This window comes from Hyperoodon ampullatus (assembly GCF_949752795.1).
Source record: "Hyperoodon ampullatus genome assembly, chromosome: 13".
NCBI lineage: Eukaryota > Metazoa > Chordata > Mammalia > Artiodactyla > Ziphiidae > Hyperoodon > Hyperoodon ampullatus.
The window spans coordinates 1,142,942-1,160,601 of record NC_136926.1 but is presented as its reverse complement, the minus strand read 5'-3'; the positions used below and the strand labels follow the sequence as shown (position 1 = coordinate 1,160,601).

At 53.0% G+C, this 17,660-nt stretch overlaps 1 protein-coding gene across 1 annotated transcript in view; it reads right to left on the bottom strand.

Annotated features, from left to right (window-relative positions):
• Positions 1-127: 127 nt before the first annotated feature.
• The window catches only part of POLE (DNA polymerase epsilon, catalytic subunit), a gene marked incomplete at both ends in the record, with an annotated part of 52,815 nt that continues 35,282 nt past the window's right edge, over positions 128-17,660 (bottom strand). The window contains 19 exons of the mRNA XM_079717648.1: positions 128-241; positions 365-454; positions 1,130-1,255; positions 1,602-1,802; positions 5,902-6,095; positions 6,209-6,340; positions 7,349-7,532; positions 9,010-9,142; positions 10,842-10,967; positions 11,900-12,073; positions 13,199-13,403; positions 13,654-13,874; positions 14,009-14,232; positions 14,347-14,523; positions 14,747-14,853; positions 14,930-15,083; positions 15,290-15,430; positions 16,823-16,966; positions 17,227-17,436. Coding sequence (XP_079573774.1) covers positions 128-241; positions 365-454; positions 1,130-1,255; positions 1,602-1,802; positions 5,902-6,095; positions 6,209-6,340; positions 7,349-7,532; positions 9,010-9,142; positions 10,842-10,967; positions 11,900-12,073; positions 13,199-13,403; positions 13,654-13,874; positions 14,009-14,232; positions 14,347-14,523; positions 14,747-14,853; positions 14,930-15,083; positions 15,290-15,430; positions 16,823-16,966; positions 17,227-17,436 — 3,057 coding nt within the window. The remainder of the gene's footprint in view (positions 242-364; positions 455-1,129; positions 1,256-1,601; positions 1,803-5,901; positions 6,096-6,208; positions 6,341-7,348; positions 7,533-9,009; positions 9,143-10,841; positions 10,968-11,899; positions 12,074-13,198; positions 13,404-13,653; positions 13,875-14,008; positions 14,233-14,346; positions 14,524-14,746; positions 14,854-14,929; positions 15,084-15,289; positions 15,431-16,822; positions 16,967-17,226; positions 17,437-17,660) is intronic.

Sequence of the window (17,660 nt, the reverse complement as noted above, 5' to 3'; positions counted from 1 at the left end):
GCTCTAGCTGGTTCACACTTCTGGGCTGCATGACCTGCTCCCTGAAAGCTCCCTGAGGATCGTCTTCCTGGGTGCCCGTCTTGGATGTGGGTAGTCAGAGCAGAGAATGGGGATGCTGCCCACCTTGCTAATGGCCCAGCTGGGGGTTCTGCTGCAGCAGCCACTCCAGGGTCTCCATGAGGTACGACATGCCATAGTGCTGGGCAATGTTCCGGAAGGTTCTGATCTGCTCCATGAAGACCTACAGGAATGACCAGTCACAGTGAGAACTAGTCCCAGAGGAGGCACAGGGATGCGAGGCCGAGACCCAGAAAGGGCCAATGGCCGAGGGGCAGCAGGGCTGGCTGTCCACGGGAGGCCCCACCTTGGTGTGGATGGTGAGGGAGAAGGCCCCGGCACAGCTACAGTACATGGCTATGTTGGTCTCCTTCACACCCCGGCACTTCAGGCAGATCTGCAATGAGAAGCAGCCCCAGTCAGGAGCCTCCTGGGCCCAGGCCAGGGCTGGTCAGTCGCTTGGCACCTGACAGGCTTCCCTCCCCCATGGCCTTCCCCTCAATTCTGAATAAAATAGGAGAAGTGATAATGGGCTTTATCCAAACATCCCAACTGTTTCCCAACACCCTCCCTGTGGACACCCTACCCCTGACTCTGAGTCTGGGGCTCCCCCATCCATCACGCCAGCACCAGCTGTTCCCTGCCTGGACCCCAACACCGTGCCCGGGGCTTTGCTGACACGTCCCTCTTGGTGAGAGCACTCCTCCATCTAGTGCTGAAGCTCCCCTCTTTTGCTCACACGCTGCCTGTTGGCTCTCTTTACTCTTACCATCTCTTAGTTGTCCTGTTTACTGTCTATCTCCCTCCACTAGAATAAAAAAGGTCCATGAAGCCAGCACTTGGCCCCTGTAGGTGCCCAACAGATGCTGTAGGAATGAATGAGTCACCTGGGCTCATGGACAAGGCCTGACCCAAGAGGTGGTTACCCTGGAGGACCAGGTAACGACGTTGAGACCTGTGTACACCTCTAGTTTCCCGTGGGTGCGAACTGCTTATCAACAAACCCTCCACCAACTGGAGGGGCGGTCGGGCTGGGTGCAAAAAAGCCCCAGCACCAGGCCCCGCTGCTCACCAGGTCCTGCAGGGTGAAGGCCATCAGTTTCTTCTGCAGGGCTTCCACCAGGGCCATCTCGATGACTGACGAGTCGTAGGCTACCTGACAGTTGGAGCAGAGCCACTGAGGCAGCACAGACCCATCCTAGGCAGAGAAGGAAAGGGACCAGGTCACCTTCCTCAGCCCCAGTACTGAGAAAGGATGGAAAGAGAAGAGCTCGTGGGGAGAACTGTGGTACTGCTTGCTCACAGCTCCAGGGCACACTCACACCACCACTGTCATCACTTACCTGTTTACCAGGACAAGGTTCTGGCATGTGGCAGCTGAGTGGCTTGAAATTCACATCAAAGCTAGCTGGGGGCCCAGTAGGTGTAACCCAGTAAAGGTGGAGACTGGGGTCACTTGAGAGGGGGTACTGCAGGACCCCCTGATCCACTGATGCCTGGATATTCTGACTTTACCAGCAAGGGGCCTGACGGAGCTGGCCCACCTGAGAGAAGGAGGGGTCTTTGCACAGGTCCAGGTCCCGGCAGAAGTTACAGCTGCGGCAGATGACCTCAGGGAGCACGTAGGAGCGGCAGGGGTCTCGGAACTGGGCCTCCTCTGAGAACTCGCCGACATCTACCAGGCGAAGCAGGTCTCGGTTTAGCTTGTTCACCTGGTTTGTGATGTTCGTGTCCAGAGACAGGACCTTCAGAGAACAGAGCCCGCATCAGGGACGGCTCCCGGGGCCTCCCTGCTGCTGTTTGCACCAGAAAACCCCGCAGCCAACTCTCTAAGCTACTGTTTCTCAGCATCATCTCAACTCTTCCTGCCTTCTGTACATCAGTGATTCCCTGACTCGGGGCCATAAGAGTGGAGTGGAGGCCCTGCCCCCAGGCCTTGTGGTCTCTGCCAGCTCCGGGGAACTCTGGGACACACCCAAGTGTGCTCTATGTGTTCACCTTACTGGCTCCTTCTTCCTCAATGACAGGCAGTCCTAAGTCTACCAGAGCTCTACAGTCTCACTGCAAAGGGGCTGACTTCAACTCTCCACGGTGGAGGGGCTCTCAGGCCAGCCGAGAAGCGCCTGTGCAGCACACGTGTGTGTCAGTGGCCATGGTGCTGGCACTGGAAGTCGCTCCTGCAGAGCCACAGGAGACTCATTAAGCCCCCATCTGTAAACAAGAGGAGACAGTGCTGGCATGTTTCACTGGCCTCTCCCAGCCCTACAACTCCTGTCCTAGCACAATGCCAAGAGCACAGAACCAAACACCACTTAGAAGACTTCTCTGGGAGGAGCGTTTATGGTCGATCTGAAACAAAGTGGGTGGATTTGCAAGCACATTTATAATGAGGATCGACAGCCTACTGGGCAGTATTGTTTAAAATATATACATTATACATGTCTTTTACATAGGGAGAACACTGGATGTAATTAAGAGACAGAAAAAAATGAAAGTGAATTTACCAAAACATTAAGGAAGAAGTAATGCTGATTCTACACAGTATCTTGCAGAAAACACAAGAGGGAGAACACTCCTAACTCATCTTGTGAGGCCAGTATCACTCTGATACCAACACCAGACAAAGACAGTACAAGACAACTACAGTAAAAAACTGTCACACACACAGACTCAAATATCCTCAACAAAATACTGGCAAATTGAACCCACTGGTATCACGACCAAGTGGGATTTACCCCAGGAATGCAAGGCTGGATCAACATTTGAAAATCAGTGTAATTCACCGTATCGAGACTAATGAATAAAAACCAATACGATCATCTCAACTGACACAGAAAAAGCCCTTAACAAAATTCAATATCCATTCATGATTAAAACTCTCAGGATGGGACTTCCCTGGTGGTGCAGTGGTTAAGACTCCATATGCCTCTGATGCAGGGGGCACAGGTTCGATCCCTGGTCAGGGAACTAGATCCCACATGCTGCAACTAAAGATCCCGCACGCAGCAATGAAGATCTGGCGTGCTGCAACTAAGACTCGGCGCAGCCAAATTTAAAAAAATGAAAAAAAAAAAATCAGTGCCATTACAATAGCACCCAAACCATAAAAATCTGAGGTGCAAATATGTGCACTATTTTTATGCTGAAAGCTCCAAAAACACTGATGAAAGAAGTCAAAGACAACTTAAATAAATGGAAAGATATAGTGGTTCATGGATTGGAAGCCTCAACATTAAGATATCAATTCTCCCTAAATTAATCCAGAGACTCCAAACAACTCCAATCAACAATCCAAGAGGATTTTTTTTTTGGTAGAAATTGATATGCTGATTTGAAATTTATAAGGAAAGGCAAAGGAACTAAAATAGTCAAAATAATTTTGAATAAAGTTAAAGCCTTCACACTACCTGGTTTCAAGACTTATTGATAAAGTTACAGAAATTTAGACAGTGTGGTATTGGAGAACAGATAGATATTAAGATTGATGGAGACCCAGAAACAGACCCACACACATATATATGGCCAGTTAAGTTTTGACAAAAAGCACAAACATATTTAAATGGAGAAAGGCTAATTTTTTCAACAAATAATGCTGGAATAACTGGATATGTTTATGCAGAATATGAACCTCAATTTATAACATGCACATTGCACAAAAATTAACTCAAAATGAATCACAGACTAAATATAAAACCTAAAACTATAAAACTTCTGGGAGAAAACATAAGAGAAAAATTTTGTGACCTTGGTTAAAGCAAAGATTTCTCAGATATGACACCAAAAGCTCAACCCTTAAAAAGTGACAAATTAGATAAAAGTTAAGATCCTCTGCTCACTGAAAAATGGAATTTTGAAAAGGCAAGCCAAATTCTGGGAGGAAATATTTGGAAATCACAGATCTGATAAAGGACTTATATACGGAATATATGAAGAACTCTCAAAACTTAACAATAAGAAAAACAACCCTGATTCACTTTGCCGTACACCTGAAACTAACACAGTATTGTAAATCAACTATACTCCAATAAAAATTATTTTAAAAAGAAACAATTTTTAATAATGCGCAAAAGATCTGGACATTTCACCAAAAACACATGGAGAGCAAACAAGCACATGAATAAAATCTCCACATCATCAGCATTAGGGAAATGCAAGTTAAAACCATAATGATATACCACTACACACCTATCTGGACAGATAAAATCTTGAAAATCAACACCACCAAGTTCTAGCGGGTTGTGGAGCAGTTGGACTGTAGCTATACACCGCTGATGAGGATGCAAAACGGGGCCACTTTAGAAACAAGCACAACATGACCCAGCCAGTCCCCTACTAGGTTTCTACCAAGAGGAATGAAACTTATGTTCACCCAAAACCTTCTCTATGAGAATGTTTACAGCAGCTTTACTAACAGTCACCAAAAACGTGAAAACAACCTGAATGTCCTTCAACCGGGGAACTGAGGTTCTCCCACACAACAAGGGAGCAAGACTCAGCAATGGAAAGGAACGAAGCACTGAGACAAGCAATGACATGGAGGAGCCCCAGGTGCATTTTGCTGACTGAAGGAAGTCAGACCTAAAAGGCTACATAACCAACCATTCCACTCCTGTGACATTCTGGAAGAGGTCACAACGCAGGGACAGAAGACAGATTGGCGGTTCCAGGGTTGCAGGCGAGAGGAGTTGAGCCCAAGGGGAAGCACGGGGGAGCTCTCTGGGGTGGTGACCGTTTTGTACCTGGCTGCTTGCTGATGGCCAGCCCTATCCATCTGTGAAAACTCGAACGACTGCACTGCACGGAGAGTGACTTCTACTGCATGCAACTTTCAAAAAGTAAATAAACACAGGGACAGACAGATCAGAGCATGCCAGGGGTGGGGGACCCTGGTTCTGTATCCTGAAGGCGTGATTGGGTACCTCACGGAATGCACACTAAAATGGTGAATTTTCCTGTATGTAAATTATACTTGTTCTTTTAACTATGTATTTATTTCTTTACTTGGCCGCGCCAGGTCTTAGTTGCGGCACGTGGGATCATCGTTGCTGCATATGGGATCTTCAGTTGTGGCACGTGGGATCTAGTTCCCTGACCAGGTACTGAATCCGGGCCCCATGCACTGGGAGGGCAGAGTCTTAGCCACTGGACCACCAGGGAACTCCCTGTAAATTATACTTTAATAAAAATAAAACTTAAAAATTTTGAAGTCTACCAAGGAATTAAAATGGTACACGAAACCATTTCTTCACCACGATCAGAAGTCATTTGATCACTGTGAAACTCTGATTTGCTGGGAGGTAACTTAACGGACAGTAAAATGCTCCATAAGGGATGACGCCGGCTGGGTCCTCATCTGGTAATATCATGCCATCGTTTGATGCAGCCTGCCTTTCCCAGAAAGGCATTTAGCATCCGAGCAAGCTCTCCTCTTAGGTTCCACAGCAGCCCAGACGTTTTGGGAGCCCTGTCCAGTTCCCAGTCTGGCCCACCAGCCCCACGTGATCCATGAGCACCTGCCGTTCCACTACTCACCTTTCACCAGCACCGCCAGGTCGTCCCTCCCCAGGGTCTCTGCATCCCCTCTGCCCCTGGCCAGGCCCTCTTAGCCCCAGGGGTCTCATTCTCAGCCCCAGGCCCCATCAGAGGGCCTTCCTCACCTGCCCCGCCCCTGAGCCCACCTCTCAGCACCTGTGCTCTCTGACCTCACCTGTCCCTCACTGACTTATGCCCCCTCAGCGGAGTGAGGACAGAGGTCTTTCCCACAGCGGCTGCATGGAGTGGGTGCAGTGGGTGTTTCTGGAAGAAAGGAGTGACCTGCACACACGTCAGTGGGAGTGTCCTCACCTTGCACACATATTTGATGAACTCCAGAGCGGGGTTATTGAGCAGCAGGTGAGAACCGGGGAGGACAGGAAACATTTCTGAGAGCTCAGTCGAGTTCCGAGAGCCTGTGACTTTCTTCTGGATCTTCTGTGTGATGGTGAAGAAGTTCTGAGTGAGTTCGTTCGCCACGTAATCTTGTGAGAAGGTGATCATTCCTGGGAAGAGAAGCGACACGATGCCTGCTCCCTATTTTGCACAGCGATAGGACAGCGAGGGAAGGAGCCCTGAGGAGCACACAGCGGTGGCCCCCCGTGGCAAGGGCGCTCACCGGGAAGGGCTCCGGCCTCGCCCTGGGCCTCCTGGGAGAGCTGGCTGGCCCCCCTCCTCCTCACTGGGGTGCTGCCCGGGGCGCTGCGCCTCAGGTCCTCCTTCATGCTGTGGTACACGGCCACGATGTACGCTGCAGAGAGAGGGCGGGCTCAGGCACGGGCCCCGGGAGGCGGCATTGCCACCAACACCCCGGAATCCGGGGGCGCCCTGCGGCTCGTCACGCTGCCAGCCACACTGGCTGAAATGTCATTAGTAATGATGATTCTATCTGCTGCACTAAGACGAGCCCAAGTCAATCAGAGAAATGGGGACAAGCAGGGCACCCGCTGATGCCCAAGCTCAGGCAACACGCGCCAACCGTCACACTGGACGGCGAGACAGAGGGCTCGCCTCGACCCCCAGGCACAGCACACTTCTCTCCAAAGGCTCCACCAGGCCCACACATTCCAGAAGAGAACTTAAGAAAGCAAAGGGCTCAAAGACAAGTCAACAAAATATAAATATAAAATATAAAATAACCACAACGGAACTACCTCTGTCACTATGTACGCAGGTGCAGCTATATCTACGTCTATGCGTCTGCTGACGATTTAATTTATGATGCTCTTCATCAACTGTTCTAATGATTACCTCTGAATTATAACGGGTGTTTAATCTACACACTTCATTTACACATCAAGCTAAATAACTTGATTTGTAACACTAAACCTGTTTTTTCTTTTTTAAAAATTTTTGGTGGAGTATAGTTGATTTAAAATGTTGTGTTACTAACACTAAACCTTTAGACCCAGATGAAATATAGGACTTTCTCACACCATAAGTTGAGCCTCAAGGACCAGCCAGTGGGGCAGTCGATTCAGGAAGTGTCTAAACTTGTCTACTTGGGGTTTACCTTGATCACTACATGTGCACACGCACAAACCTCGGGGGCAGGGCCACGAAGCCATCGTGACGCCCCGGGGAGGACAGCCTTCCTCACGGTGAGGTTCTGCGAGGGGCCGAGGGTCTCCTCTCCGCCTCTCACAGTGCTGTGCAGCCAGGGCACCCCTCAGGGCCCCCGACTCTGGGTGTGCTCCCACCAGGACCACGTTATTCCCACTGCGTGGCTCAGACGCTATGGCGAGTGTGGACGACTCACCTGAAACGATCATGAGGAAGTAGCTCTGGCAGGAGGCTGCCTGCGGCAGGAACTGCAGGATGTTCCAGTTGTTTTCCAGCAGGTCCTCGACATCCAGCTCCTGTGCACCTCCCTCCTCCTCTCCCTCCTCAGGTTCCTCCTCAGACTCCTCCCCCTCTGCTCTGCCCTCTTCGAGGGAGTCTTGCTGGGACACAGAGACAACCCCAGTCACATCTGCGCACGGCAGCACCGCCCAGCGGGTGCCGTGTTCGCCCCCTGAGCCCAGGTGAGATTCCTGCAGGACGGCTTCAAGAATAAGGTCATTTATGGAACGTGCCTGGTGCACAGAAGCACTCAGTACACAGCTGACTGCTACTCTCGTTTGCTCTTTCAGAAGATTCACTTTAAACTTATTCAACTCCCCCCTCCCAGGAAGGGAAGAATGTTCAACAGCTGAACTCTGACGGCCGCCCTCCTTCAGAGCAGCAGCCACCACTGCCTTCCCTTGATTCGTCTACATGGCCTGCGCCTCCTTCTCTCCCATCGTGGTCTCAGTGGCCCTCCCAACCCCAGCACCAAGGGCAGCCTCTGTTTCCTATCTGCTCTCAGTAGCACAGCTCCTTCCTTCTGGGGCTTCTCTCCCTTTGATGCCTAAGGCCCCATCCCCCAGTTTCCCTACCCACTGGCAGCTTCCTCCATGGGGACCTGCCCTGGGGGGACTCAGGCCTCTCAACCCACGCTGACCCCCAGGTGTTCTCACCAGCCCCAGGGGCCAGGCTCAGCAGCTGGGATGACCCCAAATCCCCACCCCCAGCCCCTCCCCAGACGCCCCTGCCACCACCTGACCTCTGCATCTCCACCTTGTGCACATCAAGCAAACGTCAGGCTCGGCCAACACCACACGCCGCAGCCAAGCACAGCTCCCCTCTTCCCACACTCGCTCTCCTGCCCCATCCATCGGGGTTCACACACCCAAGCACAGGCCCACCCACAACCTACTCGCCCAGACATCGCCCCTGTGCCCCCGGGCGTCACCCCACTTTCATTCCGCTGGCCCGTCCACTCCACCTGCAATGCCCAGCGGAGTCCTTCTCCCTGACTCCACCCTGCCCCGCATCCTCCCCTGGGCCAACACTAACCGGGCTCCACTCAGACCTTGACCTCCTGCGGTGCTGTCCACTCAGGATCCAAGTGGAAGTCAGGCCCTGACACTCCCCCACTCAGAATCTCCCCATCACTAAAAGCCAAGTGTCCATCACAGCCCTCGGGCCCAAGTGGCCTGGCCCCGGCCAGCACTCTGCCCACACCTGTGACCACTGTCTCTGCCTGTCCCATAACTCACGGCAGCCTCACGCTGCAGGTCCGTCACCCCCTCAGAGGACTCCTCGACCTCCCCATCCAAATCAGCCCCTCCCCTGTGGCTCACTCTCTATCGCTACCCTGCTTTTTGTTTACTCCGAGCCCTCACCATTGCTGACACTGGCGTCTACATCTACTTGTTTGCTTTTTCATGATCTTTGCCCTCACACACTCTGTGACAGCAAGGACTACATGACCAGGGCCTAGAACCGTGTGCCTGGCACTCGGCCTGTGACCCCCAGGTGTGCACTGAAGGGACCAACGTGGACCCTAAAGCTGCTTCAGATTCCAACCTCTGCTCTCTAAGACTGGGTACCTCTTACCTGTCCACAGTGAATACTAGATGGAACATTTCCTTTGATTCCACCATAGTTAGAGGGATCCATCCAGAGAAGAAATTCCCAGCATCGAGAGAAAGAAATTGTCAAAGAATGGAAGATCTCTTTAGAATGGATGCTAAAAAAAGCAAAACAGAAATTGCTTAAATGAAATCAATAGTTTTCCCCTTTTTCCCCACTTTCCTTCTTTTATTATCTGTTTAACCCTCTACTTATTTAAAAATGGATATACAGTAGATTCACATTTTATCATCCCTCAAGGTTTCCAGGGAGAATGATAAACATAATACTAAGGAGACGTCTGCATCCAGCCCGGAGGGGCGACAGGGACCAGTGCTGAGGGCACGAGAGGCGAGAGCGGCACAGAGGGAACCCCGCATTCAGCAGAGCATGGATCACGCGCAAGTGTGAGAAAACCACACCAGGCCTGGGGTGCTTGCTTCCCGCCGCTGTCAGAACCTCGTAACTCAGAGGCATGTGCAGCTGTGCTCACAAAGTCTTGCTTCAACAGTGGGAATCATGAGCCCTAGACTAAACACTGCTCTGACTATACATCTCAAAAAATGCCCCAAAGGATCAAACTGTTTCCAAGTAACATAACATAAAGCTCAAGAATATTTACAGGAATGCAAAAGTACCCAACGGACAAGCCAAGATTCTTAATGTCTGGCATCCCATCCTATATCACCAGGTGTGCAAAGAAGCAGAGAAACACAACACATAATAAGGAGAAGAATCTATCAACTGAAGACAAATCAGAGCTGACAGAGACATAATAACGAGCAGAACAGAAATTAAAACTGTTATTAGGGGGCTTCCCTGGTGGCACAGTGGTTGAGAGTCTGACTGCCAATGCAGCAGACACGGGTTCATGCCCTGGTCTGGGAAGATCCCATATGCCGTGGAGCGGCTGGGCCCGTGAGCCATGGCCGCTGAGCCTGCGCGTCCAGAGCCTGTGCTCCGCAATGGGAGAGGCCACAACAGTGAGAGGCCCGCGTACCGCAAAAAAAAAAAAAAAAACTGTTATTAGGGGCTTCCCTGGTGGTGCAGTGGGTAAGAATCCACCTGCCAATTTAGGGGACAAGGGTTCAAGCCCTGGCCCAGGAAGTTCCCACATGCCATGGAGCAACGAAGCCCGTGCACCACAACTACTAAGCCTGCGCTCTAGAACCCGCAAGCCACAACTACGGAAGCCCATGTGCCTAGAGCCCATGCTCCACAACAAGAAAAGCCAACGCAATGAGAAGCCCACGCACCGCAACGAGTAGCCCCCGCTCGCCGCAACTAGAGAAAGCACGCATGCAGCAAGGAAGACCCAACGCAGCCAAAAAAAATAATAATTAATTAATTAAAACAAAACCAAAACAAAAAAACCTGTTATTAGAACAGTATTGCATGTGTTAAAATAAACCAGAGGGAAGACTGAACATGTTAAGTAGACTCTAGAGATGTATAAGACCCAAACCAAGCTTCTAGAGATGAAAACTGTCAGTGTGAAATGAAAAATATACTAGATGGGATTAATGGCAGATTAAACACTGCAGAAGATCAGCGAATTTAAAGACATAACAACAGAAATTATCCAAAAAGAAACACAAAGAGGAAAAAAAAAGACTTTCAAAAAAGATCCATCTAATTCTATGCCCAGCAAAAATATCCTTCAAAAAGGAAGGTGAAATAAAGGCTTTTTCAGATAGCCAAAGGCAGAAAGCATTCGTTACCAACAGAGCCATGCTACGAGACATGTTGAGGCTGTCACAGCAGGTGAATGGATCAGATAAGACACAGATGAACGAAGGGTACAGGAATGCTGACACCTGTTGGTGATGTACTCCACGTAGGCAAGGGCGTCCTCCACCCGCCGCTTCTTGGTGCACAGGATGATGCGGTTGAAGTTGGCATAGACGACTGATGACCCCAGGCGCTTGAACTCAGCAATGAGCCTGCAGACCAAGTTCAGAATCAACGGTCAAGACACCAGAGAAGACCAGAAGACACTGTGAGAAAAAAGCTGATCGTCCTGAAGCAGAAAACATACTTAGAACCCAGAAGCAACAAAAAACAAGAGGTCTGCATCACAAAACCCTACCGTAAACAAAACCAAAAACAAAGACTGAGGAAAAAGTGTGCAACTCACATCACAGAAAAATGGCTAATTTTTATCTAGAAAGAACTCATACAAATTAATGAGGGAAAAAAAACCCCCAAATCTACAGAAAAATGGGCAAAGCATATGAAAAGGAAGTCCAATTTCATTCATAATAAGGACTGCATATTAAGGGTATACCAAGAGAGCATTTCATCCCATCTGGTTGGCAATAATCCCCGCCATGGTGGCGTGGCTCGGAGCGGGACATACACTCCCAATCACGGCTAACAGCGCAACCAACTGTACGATCTTCACAGGGAGCTCTCTGACAATACTGATCAAGTTGGTGTTCACCCATCTAGATTTATCTGATAATATCAAGCAGACCTGCAACAGCGTTACTTCCTGGAGACTATTCTACAGACATGTTTGCGTGACCTCATCTGTACAAGGCCACTCCATGGTTGGTCACTGTGGCAGGTGGGAGCAGCTAAATGTCCACTAGCGTGGCACATCCACACACAGCTCTCTCAGATCCACTGTTAACGAAGGCAAGCGAGGGGCAGAACCACGAGCACAGTGTACAACGACTCATGAAAAAGCAGCAAAGACTATGCATCGCACAGCGTGTCTCTGGAAGCTGCGATGGAGCTAAGCTCTTCCTGGGACCCATCTGATCGCTATGGTTCAAGTGGGCTCTTGGTCCCAGAGGTGCTGACTGCCGTCTTTCTGGTTTGGGGACTGAGGGATCAGCAGAGCCCGGAGAAGGCCACGGGCAGCACTCACTGCAGGAAGAGCTTCCTCATCATGCTGTGCAGCGTGCGGTGCAGGGCGGGGTCGTGAAGCAGCGAGGACGGGGACCGGAGCCAGCGGTAGAAGTGCACCACCTGGTTGTCGGCGTAGACATTGCGGTACTGCGTGATCTCCTTCACCCAGCCCACCACCATGCTCTTCAGGATCCTGCAGGAGGGGTTCAGAGGGCGCCCCCCTCTGTTGCTGGCACCAGCTCTTCCCTGTTTTGCTGTCACCTTTGCCCCCTCCCTCCTCACTGTTCAGATCCATCCCTCGGCCCTCCGTGGCTCATCTGTACCCCTCAACACCACCACACTCAACACAACCTTCCAAGTTTTCCCTATGGCTGGTGCCAGGACAGAGCTGAGAAGACAGGGGTGCCCTTCAAGAAGGCACCTCACCTGCTGGGAGAACCGGGAGCAGACTCGCCACAGAGACCTACAGGGCCCTCCTCCCTTGGGCTAGTCACGGGCCTAACGATCGGCTTCGCCACGACTGCCCTGGTTGCGTCGCCCCAGGTGGCTCGAAGCCATCCCCTCGCCATGGCAGCTCTGCTGCCACCACCTCTCGGGCACAGCGGGCCGCTTCTCTGCCCAGCAGCCCTTGGCCCTGACCACACCCGTGCCTTCTGGCCCCTGAGCCTCTTTTCCACCAGCCCCCTGGCCTGCAGCCCGCTCCCTCCAGCTCTGCCCGCCTTCTGTGAGAAGGCAACAGGAGTGGCGGTTGGAGAAAACCGTTCTTGAATCCCAAGACTTGCTCCTGAGCACCAACCCTTCCCCTCAACTGCAGCACGACGGCAAGCACGGGGCCTCGGTTTCCTCCTCTCTACAACGGGCCACAGTCATATCACCTGGTGGGCTGTGGAGAGCACACGTGCTCCCTGCCCGTGTCACTGCTGCAATTTGCACCCCCTTCTGTGTGGCTTAACCCACTGTGCAGCAGATACTCGACACAGACCCGCACCCCAAGGAAACTGGCGATTTCCTGCAGGCACGCCTCTGGCCACAGGAAGGGGGCCAGAACGCAGCACCCGGAACTGTCAACCATACCTGGAGGGCAGCAAAAGACCCATGAGCAGAGGAAGGAGCCTGGCCCTATGCTGGTTTCTGGCAAGGCAGAGGGAAGCCCCAGTGACACTGTCTTAGCTCTTAGTTTCCAAAACAAAGACAGAAGATAAAAGGATTTCTACTGCTCCTTCTAGAACCCAAACTGTTGTTCGGCCTTTGGAGAGGAGAGGGCACAAGAAGAACAAAAGGGCAGGTGATGTTCTCAGGGTCGCAAGCGCCTGCGTACCTGAAGGTGCTGGAGCAGAGGGCCGTCTCGTCGTAGCTGGCGGGAGCGCTGGCAGCCTGATGGCCCGTGATCATGTCCTCCAGGGAGGCCTGCTGGATCACGTCGAAGCTGACGCCCAAGCTGTGGGCCCCCTCCATGTCATTGACGTGGTGAGACTGCAGGATGGTGTTGACAGCCAGGTTCTGAATGTCCAGCTCCACGCACACTGCGCACAGACGACACCGCTTGTGCACTGACCCCTCCTGGGTGCGGAGCCCGACCCCAGCAAGCACTGTCTCAGAAAAATCCCTGCTGCTGCTGTTGGGGGCGGCCAACTGCAGAGCACACACCCGCAGAGCCCTGCAGGCTCGGCTCCCAAGCTCCCGGCCCAACAGGCCTGAGCGTTCCCACCAGCACACACGGCAACAAGCGTCAGGGACAGCAGCCCAGGCCCCCGAGTGCCTCACCCAACCCACCTGTGGAGTAACAGCCTGAACTGTTGATCTCCACAGGGGCTTGGTCATCGAACTCCATGACGAGGCGGTTGTCGTCAGCCTCCTTCCCGCCCAGGTCAGGGCGTGATGTGGAAGACAGCCAGAGCAGGTGGTTGTGGCGCTGGAGATGGCGGGCAAAGAAGAGGTCGGAGCCAAAGGTAGAGATGTCCTCTGGCAGATTCCCAACGGGGACGTGGAAGTACCTGCAGGGGCACGGGGTCAGCCAGCGCCAGGAGGGGACAACAACCGGGGAAGCGGGGAAGGCCGACTTGCCACCAGAGACCCGAGAGGCCAGCGACAACCAATATGGCCAGAGACACCCCTGCACTTGGCTCACCTGCTCATCTCGAAGGCCTGTGACAGGCAAGTGTCCAGGTTGAGGTAGTGCCGGATCATGCGCCGGGCTCCGTGGCGCTGCCAGTCCAGGACCCCGTAGCTGACCTTATCAGCCACACGGACAGGCACTAGCGGGAACTCCTCCAAGACAGGCACTTCGCCAGCCAGCCTCTTCAGCTCCCAGTTGGACTGGACAGCGACGAGTGTGGGCCCACGGCGCTCCTCCTGGGCGCAGGGAAGGAAACTAGGTGGACCCGGCCCGGGGGAGGGAAGGAGGGAAGGAGGGAGGGAGGGAGGAGGGAGGGGGCTCCCACACCGTGGGACCCCGATGGCACGCACTTTGTAGGCCAACAGGAAGCGCTGGATGGCTCTGCAGATGATCTTCAAGTCTGTTTCAGCCCGAACTTCAAAAGTGTGTTTGCTGGGGGGCAGAAGCTCAGGGCCCACTTTCTCCAGCAGGAGGCTGTGCTCGGCTGAGTACAGGGCACTGAGGCTGGGCATCTGGTTGCTTCGCACCTAGACAAACAAGGGCCAGGTCGGCGCCTCTCCCCACAGGGAAGGAAGTGGGCAGCCCTGAGTGGACGTGGGTGGCCGGGCTACCTCTGCGGATCCACTTCTAATCCCTGAGCAAAGGCTTTTGGAAACAAGGCAGCAGTGGGGGCAGGGGTGCAAGAGTTTCGTGCCCAGGGATATGCTCCTCCCCCAGCGAGGCTCGCCCATGGCCTGGCCCGGAACTCACGGTATCCAACACAAACACAGACGCCTTGCGCTGTGCGGGCACGAAGATGCCGAAGAGAGCCTTGTGGCCCTGCGCGTGGTGATACAGGTAGATGTGGCGGATGCTCCCTGCAGGAGGACATGGCCTGTCACCCTGAGATGAGCGGGAGGCGGGCCAAGCAAGGGCGGCTGGCACATGCCATACCTGGTTCCAGGTAGCTGAACTGGGCCAGAGAGCGCATCTCCAGGTGCTCAAGAGCGAAGGTTTCTGCTTCCCAGCCTGAGTAATGCCTCACCAACTGTTTATTGACCACACACACACAGCCCAGCTGCACCAGGGCCCGAAACAGTAACGGAACCTGGAAGGGGGGCAGACAGGGTGGTGTGACGGCTGACGGGGGAGGGCACAGGCCCCTGGCCATCTTCGGCAGACATGCTGCTGAAATTCAGTGTGTCCGTGGAGCCCACAGCCGATGCTGCTAGCCTGTCCGTGCCTCTATGGGGTTTGTTTCCCCCTATTCCATCCGGAAAGATCCTTGCACAGTTCAGCTGGGAAAACAGTTACCTGAGTCTCGTACACGCCCTCGATGTCCGGCGCCGCCAGCTCAGTGTTGATCTCGTTGATGTGCTCTTGGTACATGTCCTCTGGCACCGAGTACTCATAGAGATTGTAGACCACGTTGGAGCGAGGAAGGACCCGATTCACCTGGTGACACAATATGGCGATGACCTCACCCCACAACTGAGCTAGGTGGTAATGTGTGCTACAATGCACAGGCAAACACATGTGCGCACACTCTTACAGACATGCGTCGTTTAAACAGGCCTAGAACCTCTGGTGCCCACAACCATGGAGTAAACCCCTACAGCCCATCTCTCCCAGTGAGTAAAATGAAAAGGTCTGGGCATAACTTCAAGAAGCTGCCTGAGGCTTCCTAAAAGCAGACAAGCTCCCAGACTGTGAGGGGCAAGTGTCCCCGCTTTATATTCCTCTTTTCTCTCCTGGGTTTAACCTTAAGGGTGCAGGAAGCAAAAACCGCAAGAGAAGCCATGTTTTCCTGGACAGAAGACTAGGAAAGGGGCCGCAGCCAGAGAGTGTGGGAATCCTGGCGAGGAGGGAGCAGGAGCGGGGTGCCCAAAGGGAAACATACCCGACAAGGAAGGATGTCCTCCTACAAACTGACATCACATCACACCCAGGAAAGCTACAGAATGCCAGACCATCTGTCCTCTGCTGCCCAACACCCCCCGTCCTCTCTCTAGATCCATATTCTGCTGAACCTTCTGGTCGGAATCGAGTTTCACCTTCTCCAGAAGCCTCCTCTGTCTAGTTGCCAGTTACCAATAATCGAATCTCATCTCCTCAACTAGACATCAACCTGTTAATCGGTTCCTAGCACCCAACCAAGAAACGTGCTCATTTGCTCAGTGAATGAGCTCTGGGTGGAGCTAACTGGGAGACCGGCCTCTGAAGACACCACGGCTGAGAGGAGGACCACCTGCTGTAGGATTCCACGTATGTGAAATGTCCACAAGAAGCTACTCTAGAGGTAGAATGTGGACCAGTGCTTACTGAGGGCTGGGAGAGGGGAGAGACTGCTAAGGGGCCCGGGGTTTCTTTGCGGGTGATGAAAACGTTCTAAGATTGACAGTGGAGACAGCTGCACAACCCTGTGAATACACTAAAAGCCAATGAATCGTACACTTTAGATGAGTGAACTGTATGGCATATGAATTAGACCCCAATAAAGCTGTTAACATCAGAAGAGCCTATGGAGACAGAGCCTGCAGCCTCTGACTAATGTCCACCCAGTCCTTTCCCTGCTACATGGGTGTCAGATGCAAGAGGACGGCGCAGCAAGGACAATGACACCCACAGCTTCCGTCACTGAGCATTCACTTGGCGCTTCACGCATCATTTCAATTAATTTTTACAGCATCCCAAGAAGGTTCTCAGGAGATGGAGGCTCCAGAACACCTCGCTCAAGGTCACAAAGTTCACCAGGTCTTTCCATGGCCTCCTCCATAGTGGAGACCACCTCAGAGGCTGAGCAGACAGCTGACCTCAGTGATCAGCAACACCAGCTGCCCCCCGTACCTTCCGATAGGAAGGGCCCTCCTCCGCTTTGGCCACCCGCTGGTTCACGTAGAATACCCGGGGAATGTTCAGCTTGATGCAATACAGGTCACTGCTGATGACAGCCCACAGCCTGAACAAGCCAGCCTGGCCGGTCTCGCTGATCTGAAAGGAAACACAGGTCGCACAACAGTGCGTGTCTCACCGTGTCACAGAAGGCACTCAATACCTGTGGACAGGCCATCTCCCAGGTGGCCTCCAGCACCAGGCCCTGTCACAGAGGCACAAAGGTAAAGCCCTGCCCTTCCTGCTCCATTCCAGACCAGGTCCCCAGGATCGTGAGCCACCCAGATATGCTTTCCTTCCCAGAAGCCACGCTCCTGCCCTCAGGGGTGTCCCGCCCTCCCACGGATAGCTGTCCGCACTTGCACAATCTGCCACGGAAGGTCGAGAATGCTGCGAGCAGTTCTTCGAAAGAAGCCCCCCAGCCCTGTGGAGGGCCCCTCTCGGATGGTCCCAGGCCTCAGTGCACCTTCTGGCCCCTCCAAACGCCGCCTCTTCTTGTGAGCAAGGCGCTGTCGAGCTTGTAGCTGCCACTTCTTCTTGTGGAACTGGAGCCAGACCAGCCACTCTTCCTGGGATAGGTCAAGAGGAGGAGACGGGAAATACAGCTGAGCACGAGTGAAACAGAAATACCCTTCCACAGCAACTAACCCTCGCAGCCCCCAAGCGCTCTGTAAAAACTGGGTACATCTCTCCAATCTGCTCAGGGGTCAAGCCCGAGTTCAGGGCCCAGACCCTGCAGGGAGACAGCTCGTCACAGGTCAGGCCTGACCAGCGTCCCTGCTTCCTCCCCCTG